We start from the raw sequence: 14,694 nt of genomic DNA on the forward strand, positions 1-14,694 counted from the left end.
AAATTGCAATAAGCGTATTTTAAATTGGTTTACGCAAAAGTAATGGCGTCTAAGTACGGGAAAGATTTGTAATTTTTAATGTTGTGTTTTTTTATTTTTTTTGTTTTTTACTAGTAATGGCGGCAATCTGCATTTTTTTTTTTTTTTTTTTTTATGCGTGACTGCGACATTGCGGCGGACAGATCGGACCCCTGACTGCCATTTTTGACACTTTTGGGGGTACCAGTGACATTACTACAGTAATCAGTGCTATAAATATGCACTGTTACTTTAATAATGACACTGGCAAGGAAGAGGTTAACAGTATAGGTGATCAAGGGGTTAAATGTGACCCTAGGGGAGTGGTCAGAGGGCGACCCCCCCCCCCCCCCTTGTTTTTTTTTTTTTTGTGGGGTCCAGTAGGTGGTCCATTCGTGGGCCCTTGGTCGGCGTCCCCTTTGCGGGATCGCAGTTGGCGGCCTTTTCCTCATTATGTTTTACAGGTTAGGTATATATAGCGCCCCCTGCCTCTTCGGTCTCCTCAGATTCTGAATCTGATTCGGCCGCCGTGGCCGCAAATCACCCTATTGGGTCTGCGTCCACACACCCTGAGTGCTGAGATAGTGAGGATGATTCCTCTGCTTCTCTAGCCGCGAATGAAAAGGCGCTGGTGGATGCACTGATTGTGAAACTTTAAAACTGGAGGATGCTGCGTCGGAGGTGCTGGTCCCTTTTGGCACCTACAGGCCCTCCAAAGCGACGAGGGTGTTCCCCCTTTCCCGCTTTACTTTGACAACATTGTCACAAAACAGTGGGGTTGTCCAAAACGTACTCTTGTGGTCCCTAAGCGTTTTGCTACGCGGTATCCTTATGAGGATTCCCTGCCTAAAAAGTGGATGGTCCCACCTGTAATGGACTCTCTAGTTTCCAAATAAAGCTACCATAATTCCAGGTCAGGACCCCCTGGCCTTTAAAAATCCCACTGATAGGAGGCTCTGGCACGCCATATGTTCACGATGGCTGGTTCGGCACTTTGGTCGGTATTTACTATTGCCCCGGTGTCACAAACTTTGACCAAGTGGGCTAAACTTTTACGCCGGGACCTTGAGGAGAAATGGCTTCCCCCTGCCTTTTGCGGAGCTGGCGGATCAGTTGTTCCAGGGGCTACAGTTTATCTATGATGCCTCTTTGGATGCGTCTCCTTTTGATTTCTAGGCTGCCTGTATTAGCAGTGGTCCTTCGGCGTATTACCTGGCTGAAATGCTAGTCTGCGGACCAGACTTCTAAGAAGGCCTTATCTGATCTCCCCTTTGTAGGAGATCCCCTTTTTGGAGCTTCCTTCGAGGAGCTCTGTCGTAGACATGGGCCATTCTTCTCTGCTTATAAGAGGCTTTTTCATCCCTCAGGGTCCCAGTCATTCGTTCCGGCTACAAGATCGAGTTTCGGTTTTATCCTCCGAAAAGGTTCTTCCCTTCCAGCCTGCATTTATCCCCGGATTGCGTATGGGTTCTTTTTGGGGCAGCGCAAAACTTGTTACTTCAATGGGTGATTGTACCGGTTCTGACTTTGGAACGTTTACAAGGGTTTTACTCTCTACATTTTCAAGGGTTTACCCTCTTTAGAGTTCCCTGGGAGGAAAGCACGGTACGTCCCACTTTTGGACCTCAAGGTGCTTAACTGCTTTGTGCGAGTACAGAAGTTCCGACTGAAGTTAATTTGCACAGTAGTGGTGTCCCTACCTCTGGGATTTTCAGGGAGCTTCTATCGACATCAAGGACGTCTACCTCCACATTCCAATATGTGCCGGTCACAAGCTCTTCCTCTTCTTTGCCGTGTGCGAGGAGCATTTTCAGTTTGTGGCCTTACCCTTTGGTCTCGCCTCCGCTCCTCGGGTCTTCAAAATCATTTTGCCACCGGTGTTGGCATTGTTGCGTCAGTGGGGGATCGTGGTACTGGGGTACCTGAATGATTATCTTCTGCAAACCGAGTCTCTGACTGCTCTGATGAACAACTTGGAGATTAGTCTGCAAATTAGGGGGTTCCGTTCGGATTCTGAACCTTCAGAAGTCTTCTCTGGTTCCGTCCACAAAACTGGACTATCTGGGTCTGACTCTGGACTCGGCCTCAGTCAGAGTAATTCTTCTGGAAAAACTCCAGAAATTGCAGGAGGCAATTCAGCTTTGTCTGGCAGACAGTCATCCCTCTGGGCTTGCAGGCAGGTGCTGGGCCTGATGTCTACCTTTTGGGTAGGTTCCGTTTGCACAGTTCCACACAAGATCTCTGTAAAGAGAGATTTTGGTGAAATGGGACAAGAATCCACAGTCTCTAGACAATCTGATCCTGTTGAGCAGGGGTACGAGAGAGTCACTGATCTTGTGGCTTCATTCTCCGGCACTTTGACAGAGAAAGTCCTTCTCCCCCCTGTACTGGAAGGTTGCCACCACGGATGCCAGCCTGTTCAGGCGGGGAGACATCCTCGGAACATATTGTGCTCAGGGGGTCTGGACTGCCAATCAATGTACTGGAACTCTGAGCGATCAGACCTTGTCTGGATCATTGGACAAGTCGTCTTCAGGGTTGTCCGAAACAAATTCAATGGGATAGTGCCATGGCTGTGGCCTATGTCAATCACCAAGGGGGCATAAGAAGTGTCCTGGCAGCTTGGGAAGTAGCCGGCATTCTAAGGTGGGCAAAACGAGGCAGGTTCTCCTCTCTCAACAGAGAAACGCTGGAGCTCTGTAAGAGCTACCATCAGGTTTTTGGTTACCTCCCTGACTAAGGCCCTTCTCATCCGATCGCTCAGTTTGGCCGGGCAGCCCGCTCTAGGAAGAGTCCAGGTGGTTCCAAACTTCTTACATTTATAGATAATGGAGTCCACTGTTCTCATTGGGACCTTCAATGCTGCAGAAATCTTTATGTACCCTTCTCCAGATCTGTGCCTCCATACAATCTTGTCTTGGAGGTCTACAGACAATTCCTTGGACTTCATGGCTTGGTTTGTGCTTTGACATGCACTGTTAACTGTTGGACCTTATATATACAGGTGTGTGCCTTTCCAAAAAATGTCAAATCAACTGAATTTACCACAAGTCAACTCCAATCAAGTTGTTTCCACTAATCATCCTTGGGATGTTTCTACAAGATGCACCTGAGCTCAATTTTAAGTGTCATGGCAAAGGCTGTGAATACTTATGTACATGTGATTTTTTTCATTTTTTTATAAATTTGCAAAGATTTCAAACCAACTTCATTCATGTTGTCATTATGGGGTATTGTTTGTAGAATTTTGAGGAAAAAAATAATCCATTTTGGAAGAAGGCTGTAACATTACAAAATGTGGGGGGAAAAAAGTGTTTGTGTATATCTGTAGACGCATGCGAGGAGGTTGCAAGCTACCAGTCACGCAAAGTCCAGTTTATATTTCCATACAGACTGGTGGGTCAACAGCCGGTTACACCCAAAAACTGGAAATGCAGCCTTCACATCCAAGGACTTATAACCTGCAATATATTACACTTTTATTCTTGAGTGTAGATATCCTTTAACCACTTGCCGACGGCAGTCAGCCCCTCACAGGCAAAGTGACGTATGGGTACGTCACTAGCCTGTGAGGCTGTAGGGAGCGTGTGCCGCAGGAGGCGCGCTCCTGCTCGCGGACCCCCCGTGCGAGTGACCGGCGGACCCGATGTCCCGCCGGTCACTCGCGATCGTCGTTTTTTTTTTTTTTTTTTTTTTACCAAACATATGTAGCAGAAAACAAATTGGCCTAAAATGTTAAAAAAAAATTTTTACATTTTTTTGGGGAATTTCATATAAAAAAATGTGAAAAATATTATTTTTGCAAAATTGTTGCTCTTTATTTGTTTATAGCGCATGTTCAAAAAATCGCACAGGTGATCAAATACCACCAAAAGAAAGCTCTGTTTGTGGGGGAAAAAAGGACCTAAATTTAATTTGGGTACAGCGTCGCACGACTGCGCAATTGTCCGTTAAAGTCACGCAGTGCCGAATCGCAAAATAGGCCCTGGTCAGGAAGGGGGTAAAATCTTCCGGGGCTTAAGTGGTTAAGAATTCACAGTGCCCTAGAGCAGTGGTTCTCAAATCCGGTCCTCAGGACCCACCAACAGGCCAGGTTTGCAAGATAACTAAATTACATCACAGGTGATCTCATTTGCTTCTCAGTGATTGCAGTATTCTAGTCTGCATCCCCCAAGGTAATACTTAAAATCTGGCCTGTTAGTGGGTCCCGAGGACCGGATTTGAGAACCACTGCCCTAGAGGAGTTCTTGAGCAGTCATGAGCGTCTTTAAGCAACCTTTTGCCTTGCCTATTTAGGACAAAATAGGTTTGTACCCCCCCCCCCCCCCCCCCCTACCACCACCATATAACAGCACTATCATAAGGTGAAGGCAAGACCCTTAATTCCTTATGCCTAAAGGTACCATGTATTTTTTATATCCCGGTGACCAGAGTCACAATGGGTGAAGGAAGGTTAAGTGTGTGTTACTGAGGAGGGGGTATTATCAATTTGCTGCAAGATCCCACCTAATCAGTATAATAGCTTTGTGAAATGCATACCTAAAAAAAAAAAAAAAATATATCTATTTTTTTTCTGTACAGAGCATGTCTGCTCCATTCTGGCCTCCCTGCTTCGTAATCTGAGAGGGCAACAAAGGACAAGACTTCTGAGCAAGTTCACAGAGAATGATTGTGAGAAGGTCAGTGTGTAGATCAGGTTCCCTTGTACCTGTGATCAGTCTGCAGTCTCTCAACTTATCTCCAACTGTTAATTTCCTTACCACTTTCTATGGTATTATGGCAACCTCTTCTTCTTTTTTTTTTTTCACAGGTCGATCGTCTGATGGAGCTGTATTTTAAGTATCTGGATGCTGTGCGGGTGGCAGACAAGAAAATAGAAGGAGAAAAACATGTTAGTTTTTGTATCATTTGTTTTAAGCTAACCCTAAGTCCTGCAGTTTTCTTTTCATGTCCATTAGAGGACCAAACTCTGAAATTGAGAGGGGCAACTCATCTATTCTGGGCTGTACTTGCCTCCTGTAACCCTGTGATCATTTGCAGCTAGATATTCATAGGAGAAGACAGACCACTGTGCTGGTATAAATCACTATCAGTTCTTTATTTTTCCATTTTTCCCATCTCCAAGCTGATGAGAAGAAACTCCTCATAAGCTCTCTAGATGACACCAGCTTTTAGCTTATTCCCCAGAGGAGAGTGTAAAAATCCTCCTTTTAATAAGAGGCAATGTGGGCAGAGGGTTGAGTTCAATCGGCAAATTGATTTATTTACTGCAGCAGTGCACAGAACAGCAAAACTATTTTTTTTTTTTTTCCTTTCATCAAAACCATTTGTCTTGCAACATTTCAGGAACCTTTGGTTGTAGGTTAGGCAAAATGTGATAAAATGGTGTAAACTTTATTCATAAAGTCATAAATGAGCTGTTTAAACAAACAGCCCTTATCTGTCCCACTGCACACAGTTGAAGTTTGCCTTCTTGGAGAAATAATCTTTTGAAACCTTGGTACCCATCTGTGCTTTTGTGGTTCCTTCCTCTGTCTCCTAAGTGGATGAAGGGTACAGAAGGGCACCAGGTATCCGATGCACAAGACGAAAGGTGACACAGGTAAGTATTAAAGGAAAGGTTCACATTTCGGGTTATGTTACATATTTCACCTGTATTTAGGGTAGAACATGTAACATCTTCCAGCTCCTGCAGCCACTCCCCCCCCCCCCCACGCTCCCCATTGATATGACAGCGGGCAGGGGATATTCTCCCTGCACCCACTGTCCCAATTCAAAAACTGCATGGCCGTACGGTACTCTGTGAATGAAGGAAGCAGATCTGTGGTGGGGGGGGAGTCCCACATAGCCACGCTGTTTTTGAATTGTGAAAGCTGGTGCAGGGAGAATGGACAACAACTAGAAAAGCTACAATTTCTGGGGAAATTGTGTGAAGTGTTCTTGCCTCCATCAGTCATATTGTGAAAAATATCAGGACTATGGACATTTTTAGTGGAAGCAGGGATAGCTGAACGTTTTGCTATTAAATGAGGGAGTGGTGGCAGTTTAGAAATCATGTCCTGATTTTCAGCTCCCACTCTAGCTTTTGTCAGCTCCCACTCTAGTTTTGAACATTCCGCCATTCATTCCTATGGGACCAATTTGGCCACAAAAACGCCGATATTTTGTGAACCATTCGGCGAAACCAATAGGGAATAATCCGCACATTTCGGTATATTACTGTCTATGTAGTGTAAAAGGTGTGGGAGGAGTTAGGGTGGTAAATTTGGCTATAATAATAACTGTCAGCCACCGCGGCTGATGTCTTGTAGTTCTGAATGGACTGCAAGGGCACTGATGAGCGCTCTCATAGTTTATTCACAAGCTCTGCAGCTTGTAAATAGCCTGTACCGGACGTATGGGTTAAAATCCTCAGGGCTTGTCTGCACAAGCCTGACATTGCACCACTAATCACGGGTGCAATGCTTTCCAGGCTCCTGCAGGAAAAAAATGCACATTTTTTTTTCCTGCAAAAATATGTGCATTTATTTATTTTTTCCTAAAAGGTGAATTTATCCTTCAACCTTTTCATTGCATAGAGGACTTTATAGATCCCCCTTAGAGCAGTCCAGGGTCCCCCTCCCATTACAGATTTCGCTTAGAGCAGGCCAGGGTCCCCCTCCCACTGTAGATCCCCCATTAGAGCAGGCCAGGGCCCCCCCTCCCATTATAGATCCCACTTGGAGCAAGCCAGGGTCCCCCTCCCATTATAGATCCCCCTTAGAGCAGGCCAGGGTCCCCCTCCCATTATAGATCCCCCTTAGAGCAGGCCAGGGTCCCCCTCCCATTATAGATCCCCCTTAGAGCAGGCCAGGGTCCCCCTCCCATTATAGATCCCCCTTAGAGCAGGCCAGTGTCCCCCTCCCATTATAGATTCCCCTTAGAGCAGGCCAGGGTCCCCCTCCCATTATAGATCCCCCTTAGAGCAGGCCAGTGTCCCCCTCCCATTATAGATTCCCTTTAGAGCAGGCCAGTGTCCCCCTCCCATTATAGATTCCCCTTAGAGCTGGCTGGGGTCCCCTCCCATTATAGAGCCCCCTTAGAGCAGGCCAGGGTCTCTCTCCCATTATAGATCCCCCTTAGAGTAGGGCAGGTCCCTCCCCCCATTGAATAGATCTGATCCCCTTAGTGAGTGACTTGACTTCAAGACAGTTCTTACTTTTTCTACTTTAGGCTGTCTCAAGTCCTCCAGCCTCTCTCTCTCCACAGTCCCCAGTCCAGTCCCCCCTGCTGAAAGAAGAATATATTCCTACCTCCATCCAGTTCTCCCGCGCTGGGCGGCCACGCTGCACAGTGCCCAGAGACAGTTTAGTAGTCTAGACTCTAGTAACTCACAGTCCCTCCCCCACCCAGGACCCAGAGAGATCACTCTGCAGACAGGTGTCTCTCCTCTGTCACCACCACCACTTCACTTGAGAGCCGAGCCGGAGGCGGGACTCGGGCCGAGTCAAGGGAGGGCAGAGGCGGCGAGGCTCTGCCCCTGAGCCATCGCATCGGGTCGGGGATTGGTCAGGACTTGTGAGTCTCAGAGACAGTGCGACTCAAGTAAAAAAAAAAAAAGTCAGTGGCGGTGCAGGTTTGGAATGGAATGGTTCGTAACATTTTTATAATTGTAACGAGTAACGATGCAGCACATAAAAAAAATATCGGAGTAAAAGTATTAAACTCCTCGAAAATATGTACTGAAGTAACAGTAGGAGGAAAAAAAATGATACTCTAGTAAAGTACTTAAGTACAGTAGTGAAGTAGTTCTATTTTGTTACTATACATCTCTGCTCCTTCCCAGTCTCCTGTAGCTCCTCTTGAGCTGTTGGGTGGAAGCTGATGGTATAACATCTGCACATGCACACATGGCTAAATAGTTAGTCAGTTTAAAAAAAAGACATAAGTCCATCTGGCTCAACCAATAAAAAGAAAAGAGCAGATAAATAACAGGGTAAAAACAATAAAAAAAAGTTACGTTGTTGCCAGCTCCATTTTCAGTATCTGACTGATGCTGAGATTGTACACAATGCTCACAGGGAAAAAAAGCTTGATGAGGGAGAGAGGAAGAATGTTTTGGCAGAAGAGACTTTGCATGTCTCTTCTGCCAAAAAAAAAAAAAAAACCCTACCGCCTAGCAATCTTTTGTGTTACGATTTTCGTTCCGCTTGAAAATAGCAACGGAGTCACTTTAGGAAACAAGCCTGCGTCATCAAGACATTTGTGGATAATATGAGCAAATATTTCAGTGCTAATGGTTAGTGGCAGTGTAGTAGAACACTAAAATGGAAGAAATCTATATAACATCATTTCTTTAACAAAGTAAAAGTACTTCTGTGGGAAAAAAGGAGGGGGTTGTAGATCTAATTTAGGACATGAATTGAAGTCCAAAATTCTGCTTCCCATGTTTTGTACTTATTTCTGCTTATTATGTGGAGGAATAAATATTGTAGCTTGTGCAGCATTGTAGGGTCTTTGGAGGCATTTGGCTGCAGTGGAGGGGGATAGGCACAGAAACATTTCAGGTTGTCTGACAAATCGGTAAAATCCCAGCAGCAAAGCACTATTGGCGCTTTTCCACTGCATGGAACCGAACGGTTCGGCTCGCTTTTGTGTTTTTCCACTGCTGGTACCGCATGGTATAGTGTAGGAACGGTTCGGTACGGTACGGCGGCGCTTTTCCACTGCATGGAACCGAACGGTACGGCTCTCAAAAACAGTACCACCTCGATTGTGGTTCCAACAGGTACCATACCCGGTACCATATCCCACAATCCTTTGCATGCAGTCACTACTAGCCACTGATTGGTCAGAGAATCCCACCCACCCCGTTGTTATCCCACCCACTTAAATTTAGTACTACTTTAGTGGAAAAGCAAACCATACCGTACCATGCGGTACCAACAGTGGAAAAGCAAACCGGGCCAAGCAGGGCCGAGTAGAACCGAGCCGGTACTTGCAGTGGAAAAGTGCCATAAAAGAGCAATAACTTCAGGTCTGCTTTTTGCATTGGAGTTGTTCTTTAACACTTAGGCAGCCTCTGTCTTGTAGGACAGAACAATTAACCCTTTCTTTATTACTGTTTCTTTTCTGTTATCCCAGGACATGGTGCGTCGTGGTGAAATTCTAGATGATGATCTGGAGGACGAGTTTTACCTGCGCAGGCTGGATGCCGGTCTGTTTCTGCTTCAACTGTTGTGCTACATTATTGCAGAAATCTGTAACAGCAGCCTGCCACAGGTAACCACAGCAACAGGAGGCGAACGGATTTATACATTCCAGAGCACAGGGACTGTGGAGGGCAGTGTACAGAAGTCATGGCTTTGCAGGACTTTTTAAATGGGAAAATGCAAGTTATTAATAACACTTAAACTTAAAAACTTAAACAATTAAATCAGTAGTATGTATTTACATGCGTGTGTGTGTATGTATGTATGTATATATATATCTATAGATATATATATATATATATATATATATATATATATATATATATACACACACACACACACACACACTTCAGACAGATGATTCTGCAGCGTATTGTCAATATTCAGCTATTCAGCATAACTGTTGCATCAAGGTCATATACAGCAGTTTCAAATCCACAAGCAATCCTTCAGGTAAAGCAACCATATACAATGGGAAACACAACTGCCCCACTCTGAAATCGAAAAGAAGTATCACCTGCAGTAATTAACACAAATGGCAGCCCATCTAGAATATATTCAAATTAAACTAAATGACACATAGTTGCAGCGCCATCTGGCTATTCACAAAGATAAACATAACAAAAAAGACACTAAATAGACATTAACATTAGAAAAATAAATGTTATTTGAAATGAATGTTAAAACCCTTTGAAGAAATCATATGCAAGTCTGATATCCATCTCACTTTTTTGTGTTTTAATTGGAACTCATCGTCACCTCCTCTGCTTGGTTGTGGTATATGATCAATTACAAAGAATCCAAGCTGGGATACAGACTGTCCACATTGCTTGAAATGCCTGGCCAACAGTAATTCCAACTGTGGGGTTCCATCTGGACTGTTGGGCAGACATGTGTTTGCTATTGTACTGTATCGTTAGCTTAACCTAAAGAAAGAACTTTGTACTTTTGAAACTATAGTACGTGTTCTTGTTACTATGAAATACTCAAAGGGATGCTGCGAAAAAAATCTGTTTTTATATTTTCTACCTATGTGAGGTTGTGCACAAATCTTCAGGCACCCTCCTGAAAGTACAGGAGGGTGCTGCCTGTACTGAGTCTTTTTTATATATATATATATATATATATATATATATATATATATATATATATATAAATATAAATATAAAAAACACACACTTTTTACCAGTGATCTGCATAACCCCTTCACACTTGTCCACCTGTTCCCGAGCTGTTATACACCAGATAATTTCATGTTTTATTTTTGTTCAGGTCCGACAGAGGGTGATGCAGATCTTGACCATGAGGGGAAGCTCCATAAAAATCATGCGACACATACTAAAGGGTGAGTATAACAGAGCTGTCAGTCTTGGTTTCCCCTCCTCTAAGGGGACATACTGAGGCCAAATCGTTGCTTTAAAAAAAAAAAAAAAGAAGAAATACAGCAATGTGCTTAGCCCTTCACTTAAAGAAGTACAGCCAATGCTCATTTGGCTGTTTTTGTCCTGTGAATAACAGAAGTGCAGTTCGTTATGCACTCCTGTGACCCGCTTTCAGTAGACAGCAGGCTGAAGCCTGTTGTCGGCTGACATCACAGAGCCGGTCCAGGCTAGGGAAAGATCATGACCATATGGTTGGGAATTGCCCACATGCCTGGACCGACACACGGCTCAGCCTCTCAGCGAGCCGCTCCCGCCCTATCCACATCCTAGCACTCCTGTGAGCATGGGGGGGGGGGTCAGATCAGGCAGCGGTGAGTGACTAGCTCTCTGCTCAGGGAGCTCTGAGAACTGAGTGATCTGTGTTGTTTGCTCACTTCTCAGGCTTAGAGCCGGCGACAGATGCAGCATCCAAATAGGTAAGTAAAAAAAAAAAAAATTCCCATACTTCTCTTTTAAAGAGGTTGTAAAGTGCCGTGAACGGCGGCTCCCGCGCGCAGGCGCGGGAGTGATGTAATCGCGCCTCCGGCCAATCAGATGGCCGGAGGACGCGAACCCGGAAGCAGGACGGCCGGACATGTCGCCGTCCTGTCGCTGAGGTGGTGGCACGGCGGGGGCTTCGTTTTAAGGTAAGTACTACATAATGAGCTAGTATGCGATGCATACTAGCTCATTATGCCTTTCTCTTTACAGGGATTTTTTTTTCTCGGTTTTTTTGGGGGACTTTACTTCCTCTTTAAGAACTTCGAAGGAGGCAAAGCACCTTTTATTTCAGTGGGGTGCAGGAAGAGGATAGCCCAGTCTCTCATGACTTTTGTGACTGGGCTTTCTTCCTATTATGGAGTGTTCTTTGCAGCGTCATGCAGACAAGACTCAAATGAGAACTGTAGGCTCTACGCTGCAGTCTCCATTTTGGCAGAGGAAAACATTATCTACTTTCCTTTTATAAATGTCCCTTTCGTGGTGCATAGAATTAAAAAAAAAAAAAGTATATATATAAGTTTTCTATTTCTATTTACATTTGGTATATGAAGGTTTTTAACGTGATTGTAAAGTCTCGTTTTTAAAAAAAGAAAAGTAAACATACCTACTCTATGCAGTTGGTTTTGCACAGATCCTCCTCTGCCCGGGTCCTCCTTTTGGCTCTCCTGTCCCCTCCCTCCCGTTGAGTGCCCCCACAGCAAGCAGCTTGCTATGGGGGAAGCCGAGCTGCAGCTCCGTGTGTCCATTCAGACACAGAGTTGCTGTTTGGCCCCGTCTCTCTCTCTCTCTCTCTCTCTCTCTCCTGATCGACCGAGGGACTTGTGGACATCGCTGGAGAGAGATGGGGCTCAGGTAAGTATTAGGGGGGTGCTGGGGAACTGCTACACCCAGAAGGCTTTTTATCATAGTGCATAGAATGCAATAAGATAAAAAAAACTTTGCTGACTTTACAACTCTTTAATGTACATATACAACCAGAGTATGCAGTGAAAATGCCTAAGCAGAGGTTACCTTATGTGAGAGCTTCTAAATAAATGATTTATAGACCAAGATATAATTGGATGCAGTACTGTGCAATATTTAGCTGTATATTTAAAGAATCATTCTGGCTCCCTAATACTGAAATACGTATGGAGCCAATCGGAACTCTTTTTTTTTTGCATAGTTTATTGCAGGTCAAAGTGCTGAAGTCATTGGATCAGCATGCCATCTTCATAATTCTCCCCCAGTGGTTTACTTTAAAGGCATTCACATTGTTACAGCAACCCATTCACCTCTAAAACACCTTATAGATAGTACACACGGACATCAGCTTGTGTAAGCAGTGTGTACAGCAAGCTTTTATAAAGCTTTCAGCCACTTTCAAGTGGATTGGTTGCTTTCAAAGCAATTTCTGTCTGGCCTCAGTAGGCTTTAACCACTTAGGCTCCTTGAGCATGTCCCATATGCCCCAGGCATTGAAAGGGGTCAAAAACCAGCTCACAGCAACAGCTTTGAGCGTGTTTCTACCTCTCTCAATAGGCTCCCACCTACAGGACTGAGACTGTGTCAAATCTTGGAACAAGTGTCTGCACTGGAAGATTTCCCTTGCCTTTTGTTCTGGAGACAATCCTAAAATGTGGGATTTGCTCTCACTTGACAATGGTCACTAGTAAAATAAAGTGAGGCATACAGACAGAAATATAAATTTGCCACATTATCCAACATAATAAAAAAAAAAAAAACGTTTGCCAAAGCCTGTGTGTCGTTTTTCGCATTCGCAGTACTGCTTTCGGTGGATCACTTTTCAGAGGGCAGTAGAGTAGCGGCCGACAAGCCTTTAGCAGGCATTACTGCCACCTCCTAAATGCCTTTTTTTCTATTACTTTAAATTGTCAAATGGGGCATTGCCAAGCTAAGTGTCTTGCTTGCAGTTGCAGTGCAGCCCCATGGAACTCAATGTGCGAGTCTGACTGGCAGTGCCGCAAGCCGAATTAAAAATTCAGCGGCTGCAAAGCTTTGTGGACGCTGCATGTGTTCAGCCCTGTCAGGCTGTGGAATTTAAATTTGGGTGAGTGGCCAGGTGACTGTAAAACTGCATCTCGGCCACCTGTTTTTACGAACCCCCCCCCCATCCAGCGACCTGTCTGAAAGATCCATAGATCTCTGGAACCAAGAACAGCATCAACCTTCTCTGCCTTTCTCCCATATACAGCATTATTTGTGTGATTAGAGTATAAGATGACCCTATTATGCCTCCCTAATTTCCACTAGCATCAAAATGTTCCACAGCGCTGCATGCTGGCCGTAGCAGAGTCTACTTCATTCATGATTTGGAGCTTTGGCTAGCGGAGTCTACTTTAATCCTGATTTGGAACTCTGTCACTGCCAAGGTATTAAGCTGGATACACACAGGCAACGGTCTGGCAATTTTTGATTGCAGATCTATTAGGCAGATTAAGGCAACCAAACATGCCCTCCATTTAACTGTGTAACTTGTTGGTGTTGGGTTACCTTGATCCTTTTGATCATTTCTGCAGTCAAACGCTAGCTAATGTTAGAACACACCTCCATGTAGTGCCACCAGTTACATTTAGAAGAGAGGTAGTTTGACTGGAAGTATGGTATGTAAATGGATTAATAAATGTTATTCAACACAATTCACCCTGATCTCTTGCAGAATATTCGGAAAGCATAGGCGATGGGAAGAGTGCAGAGTTTCGGGAGAGTGAACAAAAGCGAATTCTGGATCTGCTTGAGACCTTGTGAAAATAATCCTTTTGTGCTGTCCCAGGATGTGGATATTCTGCAGAACATTGCACAATTTCAGGGATCCGTCTGTAAATAGGATTTTGACACCTGACGTATCACTCTTCACCTTGCGCTCCTACTCATTGGCTATCTATTGGACCCTTTATGAATTTTTTCTCCGGAATTTCATGTGCGTTATTTTTATATAAAGCTAATTAATGAAAGTCTGATGCCTCTGATGTTTGTTCCTAATCATGTAAACTAAAAGGGAGATTCTGCACAGATTTGTCAAATTATTTGCTTGATGATATTCATGAGTGGTAAATTACTGTCACCTCTTCTCCAGGTAATTTGTTTAATTTCACACATTTTAATTTGAAAAAGCACACTAGTTTGTTGTTGAGTGCTAGTCATCCATGCATGAGCTAATTCTCCAAATGAGTTGTCTGAATATATATCCCCCACCCACCCCCAATCATTCCTCTGCTCTTACTCTACAGAGCTTGTTGAAATTTATTTTTTCAGCTATTGCAGACTACAATTTTTAAAGTCAGAAAGATCTGAGCTTTCTTACTTTAAGCCCTGCATAAAAATTAAACATTAGAAGTCTTATTCAGAGCAAGGAGCCATGTCACCTAGCTATAGCAATTCATTAGGCTCCATCTTGGACTGTCCAGTCTTCGGCAAGGTCCTATATTGGGGATGCACCAATTATATCAGCCGAAAATAGGGTTATCTGCCTTTTGCCAATAGAAAAAAAAGGCACCGATAGTGGCCACCGAAAAACGTGTGCGATTTTGCCGCAATTTTACTACTTTTACAGTGTTTTTCAT

At 44.2% G+C, this 14,694-nt stretch overlaps 1 protein-coding gene across 1 annotated transcript in view; it reads left to right on the forward strand.

Moving 5' to 3' along the window:
- The window catches only part of CTNNBL1 (catenin beta like 1), an 88,449-nt gene extending 74,364 nt beyond the window's left edge, over nt 1–14,085 (forward strand). The window contains exons 12-16 of the mRNA XM_082272537.1: nt 4,600–4,697; nt 4,829–4,909; nt 9,142–9,279; nt 10,482–10,554; nt 13,791–14,085. Of these exons, the coding sequence (XP_082128663.1) occupies nt 4,600–4,697; nt 4,829–4,909; nt 9,142–9,279; nt 10,482–10,554; nt 13,791–13,879 (479 nt within the window). The 3' untranslated portion in view covers nt 13,880–14,085. The remainder of the gene's footprint in view (nt 1–4,599; nt 4,698–4,828; nt 4,910–9,141; nt 9,280–10,481; nt 10,555–13,790) is intronic.
- The last annotated feature ends 609 nt before the right edge of the window (nt 14,086–14,694 follow it).

Source organism: Pelophylax lessonae (assembly GCF_965119305.1).
Source record: "Pelophylax lessonae genome assembly, chromosome: 11".
Classification (NCBI taxonomy): domain Eukaryota; kingdom Metazoa; phylum Chordata; class Amphibia; order Anura; family Ranidae; genus Pelophylax; species Pelophylax lessonae.